General features: G+C 51.3%; 1 protein-coding gene across 2 annotated transcripts; it reads left to right on the top strand.

The window, feature by feature from the left end:
- Window positions 1-593: 593 nt before the first annotated feature.
- On the top strand, window positions 594-20,940 carry RBCK1 (RANBP2-type and C3HC4-type zinc finger containing 1). 2 transcript variants are annotated; one of them, XM_059039147.2, is made up of 12 exons: window positions 594-1,287; window positions 2,348-2,492; window positions 9,452-9,545; window positions 9,657-9,855; window positions 11,206-11,327; window positions 11,407-11,580; window positions 12,779-13,059; window positions 13,969-14,080; window positions 16,936-17,115; window positions 17,848-17,946; window positions 18,281-18,424; window positions 19,443-20,940. In XM_059039147.2, exons 1-12 carry the CDS (start codon window positions 1,266-1,268, stop codon window positions 19,521-19,523), a joined length of 1,653 nt encoding a protein of 550 aa, XP_058895130.1. In that variant the 5' UTR covers window positions 594-1,265; the 3' UTR covers window positions 19,524-20,940. The 2 variants fall into 2 exon arrangements, with proteins under 2 accessions (XP_058895130.1, XP_058895131.1); XM_059039148.2 differs by having other exon boundaries at window positions 597-1,287; window positions 12,779-12,939.
- The last annotated feature ends 3,594 nt before the right edge of the window (window positions 20,941-24,534 follow it).

Here is a 24,534-nt window from a genome sequence, read left to right as displayed (position 1 = left end):
TACTGGGAGTGTTTTGAGGAGTGGCATGGCTTGATTCTAACAGGACCCTCTGGCAGCTGGGTGGAAAATGGATTGTAGTGACCAAAAGGGGAAGCAAGGAGCCCAATGAGGAGTCTGGTGCGGTACGCCGGAGGAGAAAGGATGGAGGTGGATTGGGATGGGGGGTGGAGGAGGTGAGAGGTGACAGATTCTGGAACTATCGTGCAGGCCGAGCCCATAGGATCTGTTGATCTATGGGATGTGGGGTGTGAGAAAAGTTCAGGGTGGGAAGACTGGATGATGCAAAGAGCTTCCAGCCTGTGCCCGGCGAAAACAAACTTCATTAGTGGCCCAATCAAAAGGTGGAGAGTGACCGCCGAGAGGCAGCGTCCGGCTGGCTAAGGGTGGGCTCCTGAGGCCGTCCGGCCTGGATTTATATCCGGCTGCATGGCCTCGTGCAGATCAGAAACAAACAGAGCCTCTATTTCTTCTGCAAAAGGAGCAAGGACCGGCCTGCCCGCCGCAGTGCTGGCAGCTGGACAGAGCAGGGGCGGTCTCCACGTCGCTCTCCGCCCCTCCCGGCCCCGCCCACTCCCCCACCCCTCCCGCGGCGCTTCCGGCTAGGCTGCTCCGGTGAGTGAGAGTCTAGGAGTCCGGGTCCGGCCGGGTGCGGGGTGGGAACGCCTCGGACTGCGGGATAGAGCGCCCCGGACCGCCGAGATCCGGAGCAGGGGCCGCCGCCGGGTCGCCGGAACCGGGGATAGACCCGGATCCCGCGAGACTCTTCCGCCCCACTTCCGGGGCCGCCACTTTCACTTTCTTTTCCGTGGAGGCTGCTCCCCTCCCTCTCCTGACTGACAGGGGCCGCTCCGCGGGGGAGTTGGGCTGAAATCCAGCGTCCCGGAGGGCGCTTTTCCCCAGCAGGGTAAAGGGGAGGCCCTCCTCGGGGACTCCCAGCGCCCAGGCTGTGCGTCGTCCCACCCCGCACCCAGGCCTGTCCCGTTTCCTCTTTTGCCCTTTGCGGGCTTGGCTTGGTGCCCCCTTTCACCTCCGACGCGGGGTCCCGGCCCGTACCCTACCCAGGCCCCATCCCCGGTCCTCGGGTAGTGTGATGCCACCCGACTGCCACCGGGGACACCGAGGCACAAAGAAGGCTTGGGCCGCGCCAGAGGCCACCGGCCTGGACTGAGTTGCTAGTGGTCGCCCGTCCTCTAGCAAGTGACCGGGAGGTGGCATTTCCCCGGAGCTGCAGCCCCCGCCTGGGGGGATGGGCACAACCACGCCAGATGGACGAGAAGATCAAGAAAGGTGGGCACAGCCTGGAGGCAACTGAGAAACTTCGGGGGGGGGGAGGGGCATTAACCCTGCCGTCCCACCACCTGCCCCTCAGTTTCCTCCCTTGGGGCCTGGTTCCTTCCAGGGGCCTCTTGTCATTCATTTACTTGATGCCCCTGAGGCCTCAGTGGGCCAACTCTGCTGGGAAGGGTGTAGGGAGCTCCCAGAGGACACAGGAGACCACCCAGGCTGGTGAGGGAGCAGACCTCAAGGGTCGTTGCCTTCTCTCTGGCCCCTTCCACCCAGCGTGGGAGAACTTAAGTTAGGTCATGTCACCAACCTGCTCACATACCTTCCTGTGCTCCTTGTTCTTAGAACAAAGCCCAGAGCAATTGGGTAGCCCACAGGCCTGCTGGCTTAGCTGACCTCTGCCTTCCCCCATTGGGCCACTTGGTCATTCTGCTGGAGCCCCACCGGTTTCTGTTCTAATCCAGCCATTTCTTGCCCAAGGCCTTTCCCTTTCCCTTTCTCTGTACCTGGAACACTTTTGTCCAACCGGATCTTGACATACCCAACTTCTCCTCCTTCAGGTCTCAGCTTCAATGTCACCTCCTTCTAGAGGCTTTCCCTGATCTCCTTCCTTACCCTGTTCATTTCCTTGCCAGCATGGATCACAATCTGAATCTTTTTCTTTTGTTAAATTTGTTAATTGTCTTCTTACTGGGCTGGGAGGTCCATGAGAAGAGGGACCCTGTTTATCTTATTCACTGTTGAAGACCAATTTCTGATACAGTGATGGCACACAGTAAGAATTCAATAAATGTTTGTTGTATAAATGAGTGGAAGTATGGGGGGACCTGGGAGTATGAAGGGAAAACAGAACCAAATGAGCGGGGAGGGGGAGTGGGGAGTGACAGAGAAGGCCTCCCAGAGAAAAGGGACTTTTAAGCTGGGTGCTGAATGATATGTAGGAGTTCACCAGGAAGACAGAGAGGAAGCAGCATGTACAAAGGATCACCTCCTTCCTCACCCCCTTAACCTCAGCTCCTGAAAAATAAACCCTGTGCTAACCTGCTTCCACTGTGGATTTCAGCTGAGGAGGTGGCCCAGAGACTCACCCGAGCAGTGGCTGGCGGGGATGAACAGGTGGCTATGCAGTGTGCCATATGGCTGGCAGAGCAACGGGTGCCCCTGAATGTGCAACTGAAGCCTGAGGTCTCCCCGACACAGGATATCAGGTGAGGAGTACGTAGCTGACCAGGGACTTAGGGCTTCCTGAACCCCAGTGGGCCGCGATATAGTCTTGCCTATAGAACAGTTAAGTTATTCTTAATGGCAGGTTCTGGTGTCAGGAGACCTAGCTTCAAACCCCAGCTCTGTTACAAATCAGCTCTGAGATCTAGGGTAGGTCACTTCACCTCTCAGAGTTTGTTTTTTTCATTTAGAAAATGAAAATGGGGCAATATTAGTAGCTGTTCTTAGAATTGTTAGGAGGTGTATTAGGGTGTTAGGTCTCATATAACAGAAAGAAACATATTAACAGTGGTATAAACAAGTTTGATGATGGTACACAGTCCAGATGTGGAGGCTCTGCTCCCTGTAGTCCTCAGAGGCTCATGCTTTTGTCTTGTTATTATGCCATTCATGGCCTCCATTCTGAGGTTCACCTTATGGTCCAAAATGGCTGTTCCAGTTCTAGCCATTGCATCAGCATTCTTGTCAGCAGGAAAGACGAAGGGAAGAAGGGCACCCCCTCCCACTCTCCTCTTAAGAACAGAGCTCAGAAAGTTGCACACACTTCTTCCACTTAATTCCCAAGGCCAGAACTTAGTCTCAGCCACACTCAGCTTGAAGGGAGGCTGTGAAATACAGCCAGGTGTTCCACTAGAATTCAAGGCAAGGGTTAATGGATACTGTTAGTCTGCCCCAGGAGACTTAAACTTGATGCTGAAATGCTTAGCATGGTGCCTGGCACATGTTAATCACGTAATAAACGTTGTTTTTTCCTGCTTTTTTCCTGCTGTGTAGTAAGACAATAGTTTTACAGTTTCTAATTTTCAATGGTGGATCCCATTTGATTTTGTTTTATTGAGATATAATTGACAGACCATATTCAACAATTTAAACAGTTCACCAATTTAAAGTTTATAGTTCAAGGCTTTTAGTATATTCACAGTTGTGCAACCATTACGGTAACCAATTCTAGAACATTTTTTAAGAAACCCTGTATCCGTACTTCTTTTTTTTTTTTTTTAATGGCTGCTCTGTGCCCCTTGAACCCATTCCCCTTGCAGTAGAAGCTTGGAGTCTTAACCATTGGACCACCAGGGAAGTCCCAAAACCCTATACCTGCTAATAGTCACTCCTTATCTCCCTACCTTTTTTTCCCCAATCCCTCCAACCTTAGGCAACCACTAATTTACTTTCTATCTCTAGCAATTTGCCTATTCTGGAAATTTCATATAAATGGAGTCATACACTATATAACCTTTTGTGTCTGGCTTCTTTCACTTAGCATCATGTTTTCTAGATTCATCCATGTTGTAGCACGTATCAAAACTTCATTCCTGGGGCTTCCCTGGTGGTGCAGTGGTTGAGAGTCCGCCTGCCGATGCAGGGGACGCGGGTTCGTGCCCCGGTCCAGGAGGATCCCACGTGCCGCGGAGCGGCTGGGCCCGTGAGCCATGGCCGCTGAGCCTGTGCATCCGGAGCCTGTGCTCCGCAACTGGAGAGGCCACAACAGTGAGGAGCCCGCATACCGCAAAAAAAACTTCATTCCTTTTTATGACTGAATAATAATCCATTGTATGGATATACCATATTTTCTTTATTAATCAGTTGATGGACATCTGGGTTGTTTCCACTTTTTTGGCTAACATGTACAACGCTGCTATGAACATTTGTGTCCAAGTTTTTATATGGACATATTTTTTCCCCAGTTTTTTATGGCTGTGTTGGGTCTTCGTTGCTGTACGCGGGCTTCTCATTGCGGTGGCTTCTCGTGTTGCGGAGCATGGGCTCTAGGCACGCGGACTTCAGTAGCTGTGGCTCGAAGGCTCTAGAGCTCAGGCTCAGTAGTGTGGCGCACGGGCTCAGTTGCTCCATGGCATGTGGGATCTTCCCGGACCAGGGCTCGAACCCGTGTCCCATGCATTGGCAGGCAGATTCTTAACCACTGCACCACCAGGGAAGCCCTCCCCAGTTTTACTGAGATATAATTGACATATATAGTTAGTTTAAGGTATTGTGACTTATAATAAGAAATATATATTTGTCTTCTTCGTGTTCTTGGCACAGAACTCCTAAAACACTTGGAATTTCTTAAGTGATGAGAATGATAAATGTGCTTTTTGTTATGTTAGTGAGGTGACTCTTGGACTGCCCCTACATCACCTAAGGATGGGGGCTGGTCATCAGAGGAACCAATCCTGTGATTAGAGTATTGGAACCTTCAGTCCCATCACCCTGATCCTGGGGGAGAGGAAAAGGGCTGGAGGTTGAATTGATCATCAGTGGCCAATGGATTAATCAGTCATGCCCATGTAATGAAGCCTCCATAAACACACAAAAAGACAGGGTTCGGAGAGCTTCCAGGTTGGAGATTTGGTGAGAATGGCGCCCCTTCTCACATACCTTGCCTATGCATCTCTTCTATCTGGCTATTACAGCCTTTTATAATAAGCCAGTAATATAGTAAGTAAATAGTTCTCTGAGTTCTGTGAGCTGCTGTAGCAAAATAATCAAACCCAAGGAGGAGGTCGTTGGAATCCCTAACCTGTAACCAGTCAGTCAGAGAACAGGTGACACTTGAGCTTTCAATTGGTGTGTGAAGTGGTGGGGCAGTCTTGTAGGACTGAGCCCTCAACCTGTGGAAGCTGACGCTGTCTCTGGGTAGAGAGTTCCAGAATCGAGTTGAATTGTAGGACGCTCTGCTGGTGTCTGAAAATTGCTTGGTGGTGTGTGGGAAGCCTTCCCCCTCCTCCCCCTTCCACAGGTTGGAAATTGAGGCTAGGAACCATTTTAGGTGTATGACATAATGATTTAATATATGTATGTATTGTGGAATGATTACCACAGTAAGTTTAGTTAACATCCATTGCCTCACATGGTGATAAATTATTTTCTCTTGTGATGACAACTTTTAAGATTTACTCTCTTAGCAATTTTCAAATGTATGATACAATATTGTTAACGATGGTCACCATGCTGTACATCATTTCCCCAGAACTTATTTATCTTAAAACAGGAAGTTGTACCTTTTGACCACCTTCACCCCCCACCCTGACAACCAGTCTATTCTTTTCTCTGACATCGTTTTTTTTTAATTCCACATATAAGTGAGATCATACAGTATTTGTCTTTCTCTGTCTGACTTATTTCACTTAGCATAATGACCTCAAGGCCCATGTTGTTGCAAAGGGAAGCATTTCCTTCTTTTTATGGCTGAATAATATTCCATTGTTTATATATACTGTACATGGAAGCAACCTAAGTAACCATGAATGAATAAAGAAAATGTGGTGTATATGTATACAATGGACACATATTTTCATTTCCCATTCTGTGGGTTGTCTTTTCACTGTATTGATAGTGTCCTTTGAAGCACAAGTTTTTAATTTTGATGAAGGACTGTTTATCTGTTTTCTTTTGTTGTTTGCGCTTTTGACATCATCTAAGAAACCACTGCCTCATACATGGTCATAAAGGTGTATCCCTATTTATTTTTTTAAGAGGTTTATAGTTATAGCTCTTACATTTAAGTCTTTGATCCCTTTTGAGTTAATTTTAGTATATGGTGTGAGGTCCAACTTCATTCTTTTGCATATCTAGATATCACAGCATTATTTTTTGAAATTAATTTATTTATTTTTGGTTGCATTGGGTCTTCGTTGCTGCACACAGGCTTTCTCTAGTTGCGGTGAGCAGGGGCTGCTCTTTGTTGCAGTGCATGGGCTTAATTGCGGTGTGCGGGCTTCTCTTTGTGGTACGCAGGCTTCTCATTGTGGTGGCTTCTCTTGTTGCGGAGCATGGGCTCTAGGCACTTGGGCTTCAGTAGTTGCAGCACAAGGGCTCAGTAGTCGTGGCTTGTGGGCTCTAGAGCGCAGGCTTAGTAGCTGTGGTGCACGGGCTTAGCTGCTCAGCAGCATGTGGGATCTTCCAGGACCAGGGATTGAACCCGTGTCCCCTGCATTGGCAGGTGGACTCTTAACCACTGTGCCGGGGCTTCCCTGGTGGCGCAGTGGTTGAGAATCTGCCTGCCAATGCAGGGGACGTGGGTTCGTGCCCCGGTCCGGGAAGATCCCACTTGCCGCGGAGCAACCAAGCCCGTGAGCCACCATTACTGAACCTGCGCGTCTGGGGCCTGTGCTCCGCAATAAGAGAGGCTGCGATAGTGAGAGGCCCGCGCACCGCAATGAAGAGTGGCCCCTGCTTGCCACAACTAGAGAAAGCCCTCACACAGAAATGAAGACCCAACACAGCCAAAAATAAATAAATAAAAATTAATTAACCACTGTGCCACCAGGGAAGTACCTGCATTATTTGTTAAAAATACTATTTTGTCCCTGTTTAATATCTTGGCACCTTTGTTGAAAATTAATTGACCATAAATCTGAGGTTTATTTCTGGAATCTAATTTCTATTCCATTGCTCTATATGTCTGTCCTTATGCCAGTAACACACAGTTTTGATTATTATAGCTTTGTAGTAAGTTTTTAAAATAGAAGCATGAGTCCTCCAACTTTGTTTTTCTCTTTCAAGATTTTTTTTGGCTATTCTGGGTCCTTTGAATCTCCATATGAATTTTAGGATCAGCATGTCAATTTCTGCAAAAAGTGTCAGCTGGAATTTTGATAGGGATCGCATTGAATCTGTCGATCAATTGGCCATTTGATTTAAATAAAATACTTGAATATTAAATGGCACTGTAGTTTCTGCTGTAAAACATACCACTACACACAGCTTGTTTATTTATATCAGTTGTATTTGTTACCGCCACAGCATAATTTAATTAGCTGTTACATCAAACAATAAAACATGAGTGCTAAAAGAGAATTGTGTCTATGAAAACTAAGTTGATTGCTTTAGAAAGACAAGATAGAGATGAGGCACCAAAAAAACCTGTTATCATTTTAGGGTGGGACAGTTGTAAAAAATATGGTAAAAATCTAGAAGGGCTCTGTACTCAGATACTTTGAGAATGTAAGTTTTTGCTCCACTTTAAAGAAGCTGATACTGGAAGTTATAGACCATGTATAATGTGTGTGGTTCATACAAAAAGAAAAAATCATGGGGAACTCCAGTAGCAGATTTGTACTCAAAAAGCCATTGTCCTTTTACTTAGAGATTGGCCATTGAATGTGCATTTGTATCCTGTGAGGTAAAATTAAGTGTTAAAGTCGGCAGCTGTTTATGCAGCTCTCTGCTTTAACAATTTTTCTGACTAACTCATCACCACTGATCCTGATGACATTAGATATGAGGGTTCCAACTGTATTTTTCTGTTATTGGTGTTAAGGTTATAGCTTTTAGATTTTGTTTCCTAAGTAAAATTCAGGCTTCTATGCTTTGCCTCTAGGTTGATTCTAAAAATGTAAACCCACTAAAATAGCATTTATAGTATTGTGATTTTGTAAATATTACTCAGTGTAGAATAAGTAGTACAGTTGAAACTTTATGCACTTTCATGTTTCAAAACCCCTGTTGCTTGAAGAATGTCTTGAAGGTTAAGATCTCGTCCTTCTTTAAATTTCCTTTTACTTTTCTTCCATTCTCCTGCATAAGACTCAGCTATTCTTTTTTTTTTTTTCTTATATTTCAAAAACTTTTCATGTGGAGAGGTGGATGGTAAACTTCTGGCGTCTATACATGTCTAAAAATTTATTTTCCTGATAGTTGGCTGGGTGTTGAAAATCATTATCCTGAGGAATTTTGAGGTATTTTCTGGAGTATTTTAAAGCAAGTCTCAGATTTTATTAGTTCATTCGTAAGTAATTTGATATGTCTTTTAAAAAATGACTTAAAAAAATAACCTCAATACCATTATTACACCTAAAAAATGAACAATAATTACTTAAAATTCCCTAATACTGTATTTATATTCAACTTTCCTTGATTATTTCGTTAGTGTTTTTTTGTTTGTTGTTTTTGGCCACACCACATGGCTTGCAGGATCTTAGTTCCTCAACCAGGGATTAAACCTGGGTCCCCAGAGTCCTGACCACTTGTAACTCCCTCCTTAGTGTTTGTTATAGTTGGTTTGTTCCAATCAGGAGCCAAGTGAGATCAAATAGCATTTCTTAATGTTGTCTGAGTCTGTTTTATTCACTTTCTCTATTTTTAGTGCCATTAATTTTTTTAAAGAAATCTGGTCTTTGACCTCCAGAATTCTCCCACATTCTGAGTTTATGAATTTCCTACTCATGCTGTAATTTAATATCTCTCATTTTCCGTGTGAACTTGTAGTTTGACCTGAAGGTTAGGTTAGTAAGGAGTCACTGTTACATTCACAGGAATTCTTCCTTATTTTCTGATTGCTTCTTGCTGTTCTTGCTGTAAGGATGCGGCGTTTTCCCAAATCACTCTGGAGGTTCTAAGTGGGCTTTCCTATTATTGTTCTACACCCTAATTTTTCTGTGTCCTGGGATCAGTTCTGTTGTTTTGTCTTAGCCCTCCCTTTTCATGCCTTTGGTCTTCCAAAAAAGTTTGAGCATCTTTGAGAAGGTTGGTGTTTAAAACCACTTTCTGTGGAATAATACTGTTTGGGTTGAAATCCTGCCTCTAACAGTTATTAATTGTTTACTTGGCAGAGCCACTGTAACCTATCTGTGCCTCCTGATTTTATCTCTAAAATAGGGTTGACAACAGTACCTGCCTCATGTGTTCACTGAGAGGATTACATGAGTTAATACACGTTAAGTGCTTTGAAGAGTCTTGGCATACAGTTGATAACTGTTGTGGTTTGGCTAAGGAGCCAATAATAGCCAACAGTAGAAGAGGTTGGAGAGCTTGGGAGGGGCCAGAGCATGGAGGCCCTTGCCATGCCACAGTGAGTTTGGATTTTATTCTGAGAGCCATGTGGAGCCATTGCAGGGGCCTAAGCAGCGAGTTCTGATACAGGAGGAAGCACAGGGGAGTGGGAATCCAGGAGCTGGCTGGTGGCTGAGGTTGGACCTGCGGCCCCTTGCCCTCCCCGCAGGCTGTGGGTGAGCGTGGAGGATGCGCAGATGCACACGGTCACTATCTGGCTCACGGTGCGGCCTGACATGACGGTGGCCTCCCTCAAGGACATGGTGAGTGAGGGGGCAAAAGGAAGACATGTCAGGGTGGAGGTTCCCCTTTTGCCCTGCCTCTCTCTACTCTTCTCCTCCCTCCCCACACTCCCTCTGCATCCTCCCTGCCAGGTGTTCCTGGACTATGGCTTTCCGCCAACCCTGCAGCAGTGGGTGATTGGGCAGCGCTTGGCCCGGGACCAGGAGACCCTGCACTCCCACGGGGTGCGGCGGAACGGGGCCAGCGCCTACCTCTATCTGCTGTCAGCCCGCAACACCTCACTCAGCCCTCAGGAGCTGCAGCGGGAACGGCAGCTGCGGATGCTGGAGGGTGAGGCTCTCCTTGAGGCTGCAGGGGAGAGGGAGCAGGGGGCAGAGCCCAGGGGCTCTCGTCCTTATCCATAGGGGGAAGAGAGGACAAAGGACACCCCAGGAAGGAGCCATTTGGGGAACCATTTAGAGAACAGCTGGTCTAGGGGAGAGGGGCTGAGTTCAGTCCCTGGCCTGGCATTTATCAGCTGTGTGACCTCAGGCAAATCTCTTCTTATCCCTGCTCTTCAGTTTTCTAAATCTGTAAATTGGATATGATAATAGCTAGTTTTTTTTTTTTTTTTTTTTTTGCAGTACGCGGGCCTCTCACTGTCGTGGCCTCTCCCGTTGCGGAGCACAGGCTCCGGACGCGCAGGCCCAGCAGCCATGGCTCACGGGCCCAGCCGCTCCGCGGCATGTGGGATCCTCCCGAACCGGGGCACGAACCCGCATCCCCTGCATCGGCAGGCGGACCCTCAACCACTGTGCCACCAGGGAAGCCCCAATAGCTAGTTTTTATTCTAAGTTTTTTACTTCTTATTCTGAGATATTTCAGACCTACAGAAAAGTTGCAAAATGGTATAAAGAATTGTATAACTAATGCCTATGTGCTTTTTGTGTGGATTCCCCAAATATTAACATTTGACTATATTTATTTTGCTTTGTCATTCTCTCAGTATTTATTTATGCATAAGTAATTTTTTGGAACTGTTAAGAGAGTAAGTTGCAGACACGTTGTCCCTTTCCCCTAAATACTTGTGTGTATTTCCTTTAAAAAAAAGGGTCATTTTCTTACTACATATATCTATCAAATTTAGGAAATTAACATTGATACGGTCCATTGATCTAATGGACAGATCTTGCTCAAATTTTACCAGTTGTCTCACTAATGTCCTTTATAGTGAAAGACCTAGTCCTTGGCCTCGGTGTCGCTCAGGCTTTTTCAGTCTTTGGTCTCCTGTCCTCCCTTGGCTCTCCTGTTGTTTGAAGAGTCCAGGCCAGTTTTGTTTTTTGTTTTTCTGTCCCATCTGCCCTCATGAATGGATTCAGATTCAGTATTTCGGCAGGACTACCTCAGAAGTGTTGTTCATCCCTCTAGGTGCTACACTTAGGAGCACAGGAGATCAGTTTTCAAGCAGGGTTTTTAAGCTGGGAGGACCCAGGAGCAGTCATGGGTGGAGGAGGGACTCTGACCTTTGGGAGCCACTCGGCCAGGTCTGGACCCACCCAGTAGGACCACCGAGCTGGAGACTCCTCCGGAAGGAGGGAGATAGAAGGGGGCGGTCAGTGCAGAGCCCGGGGTTCCTGGCTGTCCCAGGGTGTGGACGAAATGGGCTGCAGGGATCCGCCATCCCTGAACCCTCCTCCCCAGATCTGGGCTTCGAGGACCTCACGCTGCAGCCACGGGGACCCCTGGAGCCAGTCCCCCCGAAGCCCGGGGGCCCCCAGGAGCCGGGGCGGGGGCAGAACGACGCTGCGCCAGAGCCCCCGCCGGTAAGCTGCCCAGTGCGCGCCCCTGCACCCCTGACCCGCCCGTCTCGTCTCCCTGCGCTTACCGCCCCTCTGCCCCCAGGTGGGCTGGCAGTGCCCTGGCTGCACTTACATCAACAAGCCCACGCGGCCCGGCTGCGAGATGTGCTGCCGGGCGCGGCCCGAGGCCTACCAGGTTCCTGCCTCATACCAGCCGGACGAGGAGGAGCGAGCGCGTCTGGCCGGTGAGGAGGAGGCGCTGCGCCAGTACCAGCAGGTGGGCGCGGACCCCGGACAGACACCTGCAGACTGGATGGGGGAGGCATAGGCCAGGAAGGGAGGCACCTCCACATTGCCGCTCCTCCCCCTGTTGCTGCCCCCTCCTGATCACACCACTGGTGGTGACCCTGCACTTGACTGTGACCGGCCTCTGCCTGAGCTCAACCTGTCGCTAGGACCCTGCTCCCCGGGTGTGATGCACATCCAGGCTTATCTGCCCCACCCCCCGCCGTGGGCTGTGGCGCTGCCTCTGGCTTTGACTTACACTCTCACTGTGCACGCTAGAGTACCGGGCTCTGACCCCAACATCCTAGCTGAGACCCTGACCACTCCCCCATCCGCCAGCCCTTTGTCCGCCTGTGACCTAGCTCTTGCTCCACTCAGCCCTGACCTCCTCTTCCTCCCTGGCTGTGGCCCACCCAGACTTCCTAGGATCTTGGACTTAGCCCTTCACCACTCCCTGGGAGGTTGACCCAGCCCTCTGTCCTGTTCCTCCCACAGTCCCACCCCCATCATGTTATGCTCACATTGATTACACAGATACCTAACCCTGAGCGTTCCCAATTCTGATCGGATGCTCCCATCCCCCACTTGGACCCAGTCCGCCCTTGTCCCACACCGGCCATGACCTCACTGCTGGTCCCATCTACAGCCTTGGCCCGGACCCTGTTCTCTCTCCCGCCTTGCTCTGCTCCCTCGCTTTATCACCACCTCCCATACCCCTGACCTATTCTGTGACCTTGACCTGGCTCTGCCTTCACCCCCCTGGCCCTAGCCCTGTCCTGCTTCTTGGCAGAGATGGGAGCCCTGCTACTCCTGACTCCCCGCTCAGACCCTGGCCCCTTCCTTTCCAAAGGCCATCGCTCCCTGGCTTGACCCCGGGTTGCAGCCTTAACCTGCCAGTGCCTGCCCCTCCTCCTGCCCACCCCCACCCCCACCCCACCCCACCCCCGTTTCCTTGCCTCCCGCCCCGCCCTGCTCCCGGCCCCTCCCTTCCCAGCATCTCCTGCGCCTAACCTCAGCCTGCCCAGTCCTACCCCCACCGCAGGATCCTGCCCCCCACGCCAGGATCCTGCCCCCCCACCCCCCCACCCCACCCCCGGCACCACAGGTTTGACCCATCCCCTGGTCCTGCGCCCTTCTGGCCCACCCCTGAGACCCTGACCCGCCCCGCGGCCCCACCCCCGTATGCCCAGCGGAAGCAGCAGCTGCAGGAGGGGAACTACCTACAGCACGTGCAACTGGATCAGCGGAGCCTGGTGCTGAACACCGAGCCTACCGAGTGCCCCGTATGCTACTCGGTGCTGGCGCCCGGCGAGGCCGTGGTGCTGCGTGAGTGTCTGCACACCTTCTGCAGGTGCGGCCCTGACCCCACCCCCAGCGATGTAGTTCCTCACAGCTGCGCAGTACCCATGGCTGAAAGGGGGTGGGGCGCAGTGCTCTTACATCTCCTTGGACGCCCACAGAAACCTGCGAGGTAGGCACTCTCTCCCCTTTTTGCAGAGGAGGAATGTGAGGTACAGAGAGGCCAGCAACGTGCTCGAGGCCACACAGCTCAGGCATTCTGTCGCCAGAGCGTGTGACCTTCCACACAACCACCAGGCCCCTGTAAGGCCTGGGTTCTGGCCTGGCAGCCCGTGCCAACCCCGCCCTGACCCTCGCTGGTGGACAGTCTGCCCTCTGAGGCTCCACACCTGGCCCTGGACAGCACACATTTGATGAGCTGCCCTGGGTGCCAGGGACCGAGCTAGGCCTGGGGATCCAGGAGTGAACAAAAAAGCTCATTTTCCACCTCCTGAAGCTTACATTCCCGTGGGCAGGCCGATGTTAATCAAATAATCACTGATATAATTGTAAATTGTGCCAAATGCTAAGTACCAGTGGATTATGATAAAAGTAACAGAGGCTCTGCCCTACAAGAGGGCTGGGAAGCCACTAGGGAGGCTGCACTTGAGCACACCAGGGGGTCCAAAGTGGGTATGTGCCTAGCCTGCCTGTGGCAGCAAGGGGTCAGTGTAGCTGGAGCAGAGGGATGGAGGGGGTTAGGGGATGGGGACAGAGCGGTATTAGGAAGGGTGAGTCACCGGGGCTCTCCGGTTTGCTCTGGGTGGGATGGGATGGGAGGCTGTGGGGAGGGACATGGTAGACCCAGGGAGCCCAGTGAGGAGGCTCCTGCAGTCCTACAGGTGAGGTGATGGGACCTGGGCCGGAGTGATAAGGGTGGCAGTTGGGGAGACAGAAATGATGGGTTGGTGGGAGGGATCGGAAGGAAGGAGGTATTGAGGAGAAGCCCGCCTGGGGTCAGGCCTCACCATGTGAGGGCTGGAGTCCTGGGGGATGGGGTTCGGATGACCCCTAACCTCCCACCCCTTCATACCTCCCCCAGGGAGTGTCTACAGGGCACCATCCGCAACAGCCAGGAGGCCGAGGTTGCCTGCCCCTTCATTGACAACACCTACTCATGCTCGGGCAAGCTGCTGGAGAGGGAGATCCGGGCGGTAAGGCCTGGGGGAGGAAGGGGCACACCCCCCTGTCCCAGGGAACTGGGCCCTGAGCTGGCAGGTGGGAACTGGTTTGAGAGTCCCCGTCTCAGGCACCAGTCACTTATCAAGAGCCTTTTCTGTGTGGGATGCTGGAGGCCCAAGGGGTGGGCAGGACAGGAACTAGGGGAAATACCTAGTGAAGAAAACACCCTTATGAAGAAAAGACTGCAGAGCAGTTAGCAGGGGGGAATTCAGGGGCCAGATGGTCTGGTGTCCTCAGGTCAGATACGCAGCCTCTCTGTGCCTTGGTTTTCTCATCTTGGTTGGGGTCAGAGAGTTAATTTCTATTTCAAGGGTTGTGAAGATTATAGTGGAAGACATGTGTGAAGAATTTGGAGTAGTGCTTGATATGTGGTATCAGTTAGCCCTTGTATCAGTTAGCTTCTGCTGTGTAACAGATTACTCCAGACTCAAAACAAACACCATTTATTTAGCTTATGAATCTCCAAGTTAGCAGTTTGGGTTGAGCTTAGCTGGATGATTCATCTGGTCCAGGTTGGGCCTGGCAGAGCTCAACTGGGCTTAGCTGGCAGGTCCACTGTCATGGACTGGTGTGATGGTCTTATCTGTGATGGCTGGGATGACAGGGCCTCCTTCCATTTTGGTCTCATACACCCCAGGCTGGCCAGGACCTGCTCATGTGCTGGTGTCTCAAGGATTCAAGAGCAGCCAGTGCAGGAGCGCTTAACAAGGCTGCTCGCTTGCTCCTGTCCCTTTGGCAAAGCAGGTCACATGCTTAAGCCCAGAGTGGGCGGGACCCACCCAAGGGTGTGGAGTTGGGGAGACATGAACAAATAGGGGCCACTCCTCCAGCAACCTTTCACAGGGCTGTATGTGTCTGCATGTGTGTGTTTTCTATTATTATTAGTGTTATTATTATCGAGTTATGCCCCTGACTTCTGGCCATCTTGAGCAAGTGCTCTCCCTTCTCTGCACCTCCATTTACCCATCTGTAAAGTGGACTGTTGGACTTGATCAGTGGTTTTTAAACTGCTGGGGAATGGCCTTCCCAGAATTGGGCATCTTGGAATTCCCAGGCCAACATGGAGGCAGGGCCAAAGGTGGCTGAGGTCCAAATGAGAGACCCCCACCACCACATATACAAGACCCCGTTTCTCCACATCACTTCTGCCTATTTCCTACGATGCTGCTTCTCAGAACCCCCTAAACTTTACCAAGTATTTCCTGGTACCTAAGGGGTTCTGCCTCAGGGGAAAAAGGGCAGACAGAAGGGGTGGGCCTTTGGGAACTCCCAGCCTTTACACTAAGAGAAGCCCCATTTTTAACTGTTGTTTGTGGGGCACCTGAGAAAGGCAGCTCTGGCTTCCTTGCTCTTGCCTGGAGAGGCCCTAAGACATAGATCATTCCATATGTCCAGGCACCCACAGTTGCTGCCCAGAGGCTTTCCCTGTAAAACCCACCTCTGCCAAGGGGCATTGTGATGGGACCAGAGTTCATCCCAAGGAGCTGCAGGGCTCATGCTTCCCTGGAGCCCCTGGACATTGACCGAAGCCTCAGAGAATAGTCAAGTGTGGCAGAGAAAGAGGAAGGGACAGGGATCAGTAGAGTAATGCAGTGGAGGTTGTTTTACAAAAAACATGCCTAAACCACAAGAACAAGAACAGAAATCAAAGAGAAAAGTCACCCACCAACTCTGCCATCCCAGAAAATCACTGATTGCATTTTCTCCTGTTTCCTTTGGTGTCTCTGGGTAGACATGTTTTGTTTTTCTTTTAAAATTAACTATTAAGGTATACCTTGCACACAATAAAATTCATCTGTTGTAAGCATGCAGTTAGATGAGTTTTTGGTTTTTTTTGCGGTACGCGGGCCTCCCACTGTTGTGGCCTCTCCTGTTCCGGGGCACGAACCCATGTCCCCTGCATCGGCAGGCAGACTCTCAGCCACTGCGCCACCAGGGAAGCCCTGCAGTTAGATGAGTTTTGACAAGTGTAACTCTTAAGACTACCACTCAGTCAAGATATAGCACAGAGACATGATTTTTACCTCATTGTAACCAGTGTAGGTACAACGGCTTTTGCTATTTTGCTACAAGACCTTTCTAAAGATTATTATAAATCTCCATGGCATACATCCTGTTTAGTTCTCTTAATAATTCCAGTTTCTGGAATTATTATTAATAATTAATATCAATAATTATTGATATTAATTATTATTAATAATTCCTTCCAGTTTGTAAGGAATGCTTCAGGGAACATTTTGCATGGTGTCTCTTCCTTCTTATATATTATTTTCTTAGGATAAACTGGTAGAAGTAGAATAAGTCTCAAAGGGTCAGAAAAGTTTGGGATGGTTGAAACATTATTGCCACATGGCTTTCTCAGAGTGCTGTGTACCAGGATGCTAGCTTAACCACATCTTCCTGGCATTGCTTGTTATTGTTTTTGTCCACTTTTTCCCCTTTTTAAAAGATTGTGGTAAAATATATATAACATTTACCATTTAACCATTTTTTAAGTATACATTTCTGTGGCATTAGGTGTAGCCACATTGCTGTGGCAAATCATCCATCTCCAGAACTTTTAACCTACTTTTCTTTTTACTTTTTTAAATTTTGGCTGAGCCATTCGGCTTGCAGGGATCGAACCCATGCCCCCTGCAGTGGAAGCACAGAGTCCTAACCACTGAACTGCCAGGGAATTCCCTTAACCCACTTTTTGAATGGAGTTTTCAACACTGCTATGTTGGACTTTATGGGTTGGGGGCTTCCTGAGGGATATTTGGTGGCCAGGAGGGCACATTGTCAGGTGTTCTGAACCCAGAGCACCAAGGTTGTGGTCTGCTGGCAGCTCCTGAGCCCCGAGGATTACCAGCGATTTCTGGACCTGGGCATCTCCATTGCAGAAAACCGCAGTGCCTTCAGCTATCACTGCAAGACCCTGGACTGCAAAGGATGGTGCTTCTTTGAGGATGATGTCAACGAGTTCACCTGCCCTGTGTGTTTCCATGTCAACTGCCTGCTTTGCAAGGTGGGGACAGGGACCCACACTGCCCAGTCACTCTGTTCCTGCCAGGAGCTCACTGCCATTCCACGTCTGTTCTCCTGGGAAGGGAGCTGGGATACTGACCTGGTTGCCATGACTTAGAGCTGTGTGTCAGTGGCCAGGCTTGACTTGGGCCCTGACCTGAGCCTAAGCCTTAGACTGAGCCCTGAGCCTGGACTGAGCCTCTGAATAATTCTGGCCCCAGACTGAGCCCCGATCCTGGCCTCTGATGAACTCCGTTCCGTCACAGACCAACCCCAGCCCTGGCTCCAGACCGAGTGTCAACTCCTGTCCTGAACTGAGCCCTGCCTGACCCCTCACCTCAGGCCATCCCTGCCCTCATCCTCTCAACAGGTGACCACAACAGAGACTGGTCTTGGGCGAGTAGGCAGGACTGAGCCTGCTCGCAGCCCTGCAAGCTCACTCTCAGAGCATTAGGCCTACAACCAGGGCAGAACACAGCCGGCAACGAGGGTCTGCGGTTTAGGGATTTCTGTGCCTGTCAGGACTTAAAATAAATAGGTATATATGATTATTATCATATGTGAGGACCCTGGCTTCACCTCCCTGGCCTCAGGGTGTGTGTGGTTTACGGGGAAGGCTCTGTCACTGACACCATGTAGAAGCATTAAGTGCTTCTGTGGATGCCTGCTCTGGTCCTCACCTCTCTAACTCCCTGGGGAACTTCCTCACCTCGAGCCCCTCGTCCTGCTACAGGCCATCCACGAACAGATGAACTGCAAGGAGTACCAAGACGACCTGGCCCTGCGGGCTCAGAACGACGTGGCCGCCCGGCAGACGACGGAGATGCTGAGGGTGAGGCTGGGTCGAGGCTGAGGGCCGGGGGATTGAGTTTGGGGAGGGATGGGGACTTCTCTGCAAGGACTGTGGTTCATCCAGCCCTGGAGGCTTGAGCTCCCGCTGGCATCACTCCCATCCGGAGATGGGACTCGGGACAAGTGGCGAGCAGCAGGAGTGTCGGGTGGAGAGAGGAGACTGCAGACGCATGGGAGAGGAGGCTGCATGTACCCGGGCCTGGGTGCGGCAGCATGGGAGAGTGATTCTGCGACTCGGGGGGTTGGCCGGTTTCTCTCTGCAGCGGGGCCGGGGAGCGGGGCTGGGCCTAAGGTCGGCACCTGCTCTGCTGCAGACCATGCTGCAGCAGGGCGAGGCCATGCGCTGCCCACAGTGCCAGATAGTGGTGCAGAAGAAGGACGGCTGTGACTGGATCCGCTGCACTGTCTGCCACACCGAGATCTGCTGGGTCACCAAGGGTCCTCGCTGGGGCCCCGGGGTGAGTCCCCAGGGAGCGGAGGGTTCAGGGCTGCTGTGGGAGAGTGCCTGAGAGTAGAGGTTGGACGGGTCAGCCCATGGGCCAGTTCTAACCCCACTGCCTGCATTTGTGTAGCTCGTGAACTAAGAACGTTTTTTACATCTTTTAAAATGGTTGAACAAACATATCAAATGAAGAATATTTCATGACATGTAAAAATGATATGAAAACCGAATTTTAGTGTCCATAAGTAAAGTTTTATGGGAGCCCCGCTCATTGGTTTGCATACTGTCTGTGGCTGCTTTTGCACTACAAAGACAGAGACCGACTGGCCGGCAAAGACTCAGGTAACTGTCTGGCCCTTTACAGAAATGTTTGCCCACCCCTGCCCTAGAGGACAGCGACCAAGGGTGTGGGTGGGAGTCAGAGGTAGAGGGATGGGTCCCTGGCTCTGGCACACATTGACCATGTGGTTAGGCTGTTACTGCCTTCTCTGAGCCCCAGTTTCTTCGTCTGTGAAGTGGCGATGATAGCTGGGCCTCAGGCTTATTGTCAGAATCAAATGAAAAAGTGCAAGAGCAGTGCTTAGCGCAGTGCATCTGTCACATGGAGAGCACACGCGTGGTGGCTCATGGTGGCTGTCGTGGGGAGGAGTGTGCCTGGAATTGGGGCTCGGCGTTATCCGTACAGGCAGACAGTGAGACAGGTGGAGGTGGAAGGAACACACTCATGCCGCCAGTGTGCTGACCCACCCCGAACATGCAAAAATCCATCAAGTCCTCTCTGGCTCCAGGTCCAGGGGTGGGTAGCCAGACCGCATAATTGAGGCTGCTACAGGAGCCCAGAAAGGCCTCAACGGCTGGCTGCCTCCATCTGGTAGCTGGGGCTGAGAGGGTCATCTTAGCAGGGGGATGTGCCCGAGCCAAGGCCCAGGGTGGGAGTCTGTGCTTTGGGGGTGTGATGGAGTGCATGGCGGAGGGGGAGGGGCCCGCTGTCTTCACTGCCCTGATCCTTTCTCCTCTCCCCCCTCATCCTCTAGGGCCCGGGAGACACCAGCGGGGGCTGCCGCTGCCGGGTGAATGGGACTCCTTGCCACCCCAGCTGTCAGAACTGCCACTGAGCTGAGGATGGCCTGGTCCCCATGCTGACCCAGTCCCACATCTGCAAGCTGCTGTGGGACAGGGCTGATGCTTTGGCTCTGATTTCTGGCCTGGGAGATGCCTTTGCGCTTGGCTGAGACAGGGGCCCTGAAGAGGCCAAGGCCCCTGAGCTGTGTGGATGAACTTGTTTGCTTTGGGCATTGCAGAGGCCCTGCCTGAGCTGGCCATTGTCCGTGGCTGCATCTGCCCCAGTGCCTTTGCCCTTCCCCTGGGGCTTGCCAGCCAGACCTTTCATCTCCTCTCTGTGGCTCCCATCTCTGCCTAACCCAGCCTTAAACACAGCCCTGGCCGGAGGTCTTGCTGGATGGAGCTTCTGAGAGCCCCGTGTGAGTCCACACTTCCCTCATCCACCTCCCTTGTCTGCAGGACGCTGAGCACTCACAGCCTACCACCTCCCCTGTCGGCTTTCTGGGGGTGACTTTTCTCTGGCTTTGCTGTTGGAGGCCTGGGGCCTCTTAGAATTGCTGCTAATTCTGCTCAGAGCCAAGAGGGAGACCTGGCAGTTTCTAAAGACAGCCCAGCCAGCCCAGCTTCCATATCTCCCTCTTTGCTGCCTGTGTAAACTAATTAAAATGGTTTTCCAGGAAGGGATGAGTGTGATGTTGTGAGAGGGAGCGAAAAGGTCATGGGCTGCGACTCTACACGGAGACAGGCAGGATCCCAGGCTCTCTGGGGATTGCAGCCAAAAGTTGATGTGTTGGCCCCTGTCAGTGTAGAACGAGGGTGCGGCTGAGCACTGGGATACTTGCACTGGACTGAGCACCCCTGCACGCACTCGAGGGGCAGGATGCTCTGGGTCAGCGTTGGCCTGGACAGGCAGCTTGCCGTGTGTTGAGAGTCCACAAGGCGGGGTCTGCAGGTCAGTGTGGGCTTCAGGGGGAGGGAGGGGCCGAGGCAGCAGCTACAGGCTGGCAGGAGATTCTTGCTGCAAACTTCTGACCTCTCAGTGGGCATCCAATGTTGGAGAACAGAGATATTTCAGGAAGAGGTGAACCTGCTGCAGTTGCAGGTGAGATTGTGATCCTAATTTTTAATTTTTTAATTTTTAATTTTTTTATTTTTTATTCTTTTGCGGTACGCGGGCCTCTCACTGTTGTGCCCTCTCCCGTTGCGGAGCACAGGCTCCGGACGCGCAGTCTCAGCGGCCATGGCTCACGGGCCCAGCCGCTCCACGGCACGTGGGATCCTCCCGGACCGGGACACAAACCCGCGTCCCCTGCATCGGCAGGCGGACTCTCAACCACTGTGCCACCAGGGAAGCCTTGTGATCCTAATTTTTAACATCTCAGACAAGATGGCACGGTATTGGTCCAGTGCTGTTTACTATGCCCACTCTGTGCTGGTCAGAGATTAATAAAACACGGTTCTGGGCATCCATTCTGTTTTTACCTCATTCTCTGACCCCTCCAACACCCCTCCCACCCCCCACTTTGAAGACCAGCCCACTGTCTGAGCCGGGATGTGGATCATCATTACAACAGGCGGAGGGCGTCTCTGCGACTCAAGGTCTGGACTCCAGGTTCCAAGAGTTGGGGCATGTCATTGGGGCAGGGCGGAAAGGGCTTATTCTACACCCTGGAAAGGCATTGCCACCCTGTCCTTGGGTGCCAAGGCTCAAAAGAGTTGACTCCAGGCTCTGTGAGCAGAGAGGTGAGAGAACGTGAGTGCCTTCCTGCTCTGCGTTGGCTGATGAGGGGCAGCCCCGCCCTGGGAGCAAGAAAGTCAGGCAGGGCTTCCTTGGTGGCGCAGCGGTTGAGAGCCCGCCTGCCGATGCAGGGGACACGGTTCATGCCCCGGTCCGGGAAGATCCCACATCCCGCCGAGCGGCTGGGCCCGTGAGCCACGGCCGCTGGGCCTGCACCTCCGGGGCCCGAGATCAGGGCTAACCGCTTGCTCTCTCCGGCTCCTCCCTCCTCCCTCTCCTGCCAGGGTCTGTCTTGGCGAACCTTAGGGGCCTGTAGGGGAGGAAAGCAGACCATTCTTTTGGTGCACAGGTACAAACCAGCAAGCCACAGGTGGTAAACAATCTACCCAGCATTGTTTTAGAAATTTGAATTGGTTGCCAGTATTTTTAAATTGGAGATGCTACATTAAAATCTAGATGCCCAAGTTCTCTTGCAAAAGTCGAAGCTTGGTAATCCTGGCTTCTCATTTCCACAGGGTAGGTCCAGAGTCACGTGATGTTCCTGATCCAGTTCACCACAGTCACCCCCAGCTCTCACACGGCCTTTCCTGTGCCCTTGCACCATTCTTTCTCCCATGAGTACTAAGAAGTGTTAATGAAACATTTCTTTACCCATGGCTGTATCAAAACTGAGGCTGGCGGGGTGGGTACCACATGGGCTGCGTGCGTCTTTCACTTGGCCCACTCCATCTACACCAAGGCAGGCATCGAGTTTATGTCTGCTGCAGCCAAATAGGGGGTCACGAGGGCAAATGGAGGGGTGCAGGGCTGTCCTGGGGTTCTAACCTTCAGCGCCATACTTCACATGCCAGTGGGTGAAGGATCTAAGAGGGGCAGGCTCACAAGTGCTCCCTACTGCAGGGTCAAGTGGAGGTGCCTCCCCCTCCCAAGGGTTCACCCCAGACTGGGCCCCAGCACTAACTCTCTAGGGCGGACTTGAAACCAAACCCCACAGGCTCTGGACTCAGATCATCTACCTGAGGAAGCAGCTGGAGGTCCCAAATGTGCTTGTGTGACACAGTCTTTCTCTCCAGGGATGAGGAAGGCAAGGGGAAGCACATTGCTCAGATAAAGAGCAGTTGCTAATGTGGGCAGGAAGTGGTGGATGGGCCCCACAGCCCGTGCCAGAGTAACATGTGTCTTCTAGTGTCTGGGGCTGCCATGAAAGCCAGTCACTTAAAAAGCAGGAAGCTGGAGGCAAGCCCACAGCCTTGCCAGCTCACAAAAGCTGCTTGGCAAATTCCAACCAAATGTAAGTCTGCAGAAAAGACAACTAGCAAGTAAAGGGGCTTTGTGAGGACAGGAGAAAAGGCAGCAGGGAGTCACCAGCAGCAAAAGGAAGAAAGCAAGCCAGGCTGAGCCTCAGGCCCCATCATCGTTCAGTTGGATTTGGCAAAAGCCTCTGGCCTTATCTTCCTTTCAGTCACCACTTAATCCAAGGATGAGCCCCAGGCCCAAGTGCAAGGCTGGTTTAAGGCTTTTTTTTTTTTTTTTAAATAAATTTATTTATTTTTGGCTGTGTTGGGTCTTCGTTTCTGTGCGAGGGCTTTCTCTAGTTGCGGCGAGCGGGGGCCACTCTTCATCACGGTGCGTGGGCCTCTCACTGTCGCGGCCTCTCCCGTTGCAGAGCACAGGCTCCAGACGCGCAGGCTCAGTAGTTGTGGCTCACGGGCTTAGTTGCTCCGCGGCATGTGGGCCCTTCCCAGACCAGGGCTCGAACCCGTGTCCCCTGCATCGGCAGGTAGATTCCCAACCACTGCGCCACCAGGGAAGCCCTTAAGGCATTCATTGATCCATTAATGTTCACTGAAATGGAATCAAAACACTTGCACAACTTCAGTTTGTAAAGTATTTTCACAAACATCAGTTCATTAAACCGTCCATGTGGGATGGGACTATCCCTATTTTACTGTCATTGACAGTGAGTTCTAGAGATGTAGTGACTTGAAAAAGCTCACGTAGCCAGGAAGGAACACACTTGCCATCATGTCACCGGGAACTCTCTCCAAACCCAGTTTTGGTCATGGCCCATCCTCATCCCCCAAACTGCCTACAGAAAGTCCGAACTCCCTTCCACAGAGCTCAAAGCTCTCCATGGCCTGAGCCCCAAGTACCCTTCCATTAACATTGCCCACTCCATCTTTCTACAAAACACCCACACTTGTTATTCAGCTATTATTTTTACACTAATTTCCCCTCAGGCTTTCGTGTTGTGCAGTATCTTCTGACACCACTTCTCTGATTTCCAACACCAACTGAGTGTCCAACAATTCAATTCAGTTCTGACACTAACTACCTGGAATTAGCATCTGCTGCCACAAGTGAAAGGGCTCAGTCCCACAAGACTGTCCCGCTTCAGATCCAGCTGCAAATGGGGTGCCCAGACTATTCACACTTCTGCCTGGCCAACTGCAAGTTCAGTGGTTTCTACAAAACCCTCTCAGTTTCCATAATTTGCTAGAAGTACTCACAGAACTCAAGAAAACACTTTACTTACATGTACTGATTTATTATAAAGGACACAACTCAGGGACAAATAAAAGAGATGAATAGGGCAAGGAACAGGGGGAAGAGGGTGCAGTGCTCCCAAGCCCCCTCAGGCCATGCCACCCTCCCAGCACTTTGATGTGTGCACCAACCCAGCAGCTCTCCCGATCTCTGAATCGAGTTTTTGCAGTGCTCCATGTCCAGCCTCCCCTCCCCTCCCAGGAGGTCAGTGGTGGGGCTCCAAGTTCTCACTGTCTAATCACTTGGTCTTTCCGGTGACCTGTGCCATCCTGAGGCTATCCAGGAGTCCCACCTTAACTCACTTCATTAGCATAAACTCAGGTGGAATCAAAAGGAAATCACTATGAACAACAAAAGACACTCCTATCACTCAGAAAATTCTAAGGGTTTCAGGGGAAGTGGGGACAAAACCCAAATATTTATTTCACCACACATACCCTTCCTTCAGTTTTCCATTTATCAAAATTCTCTTTACATTCAATCAACTATGAAACTGCCACTGAAAACAAATTGCTCCTTCAGTGCAGTTCTCTGGTGAGTTCCCAGAGGCAGGGCGGTGTCCTGGCCAGCCCTGTGTCCTCCACAAGTCAAATCAAAGGACAGCATGGGCAGCTGGCCTCTGGTGGTGGGACACGGTCGGGGAGCTGAGTGATGCCTGCTCAGCCTTCAGCCCCCTTACGTCTCCCCTCTGGGCTAAGGAAACAGTGAACCCAGGCAACATGGGTTCTTGCCTCAGGAAAAACAGAAACAGGACTGCAGGTACTGTCCAAGCTCTCTGG

The sequence above is a fragment of the Kogia breviceps genome, chromosome 14, assembly GCF_026419965.1.
Source record: "Kogia breviceps isolate mKogBre1 chromosome 14, mKogBre1 haplotype 1, whole genome shotgun sequence".
In the NCBI taxonomy this organism is placed as follows: Eukaryota; Metazoa; Chordata; class Mammalia; order Artiodactyla; family Physeteridae; genus Kogia; species Kogia breviceps.
The sequence above is the reverse complement of the archived record's forward strand: the minus strand, read 5'-3'. Positions and strand labels throughout refer to the sequence as shown.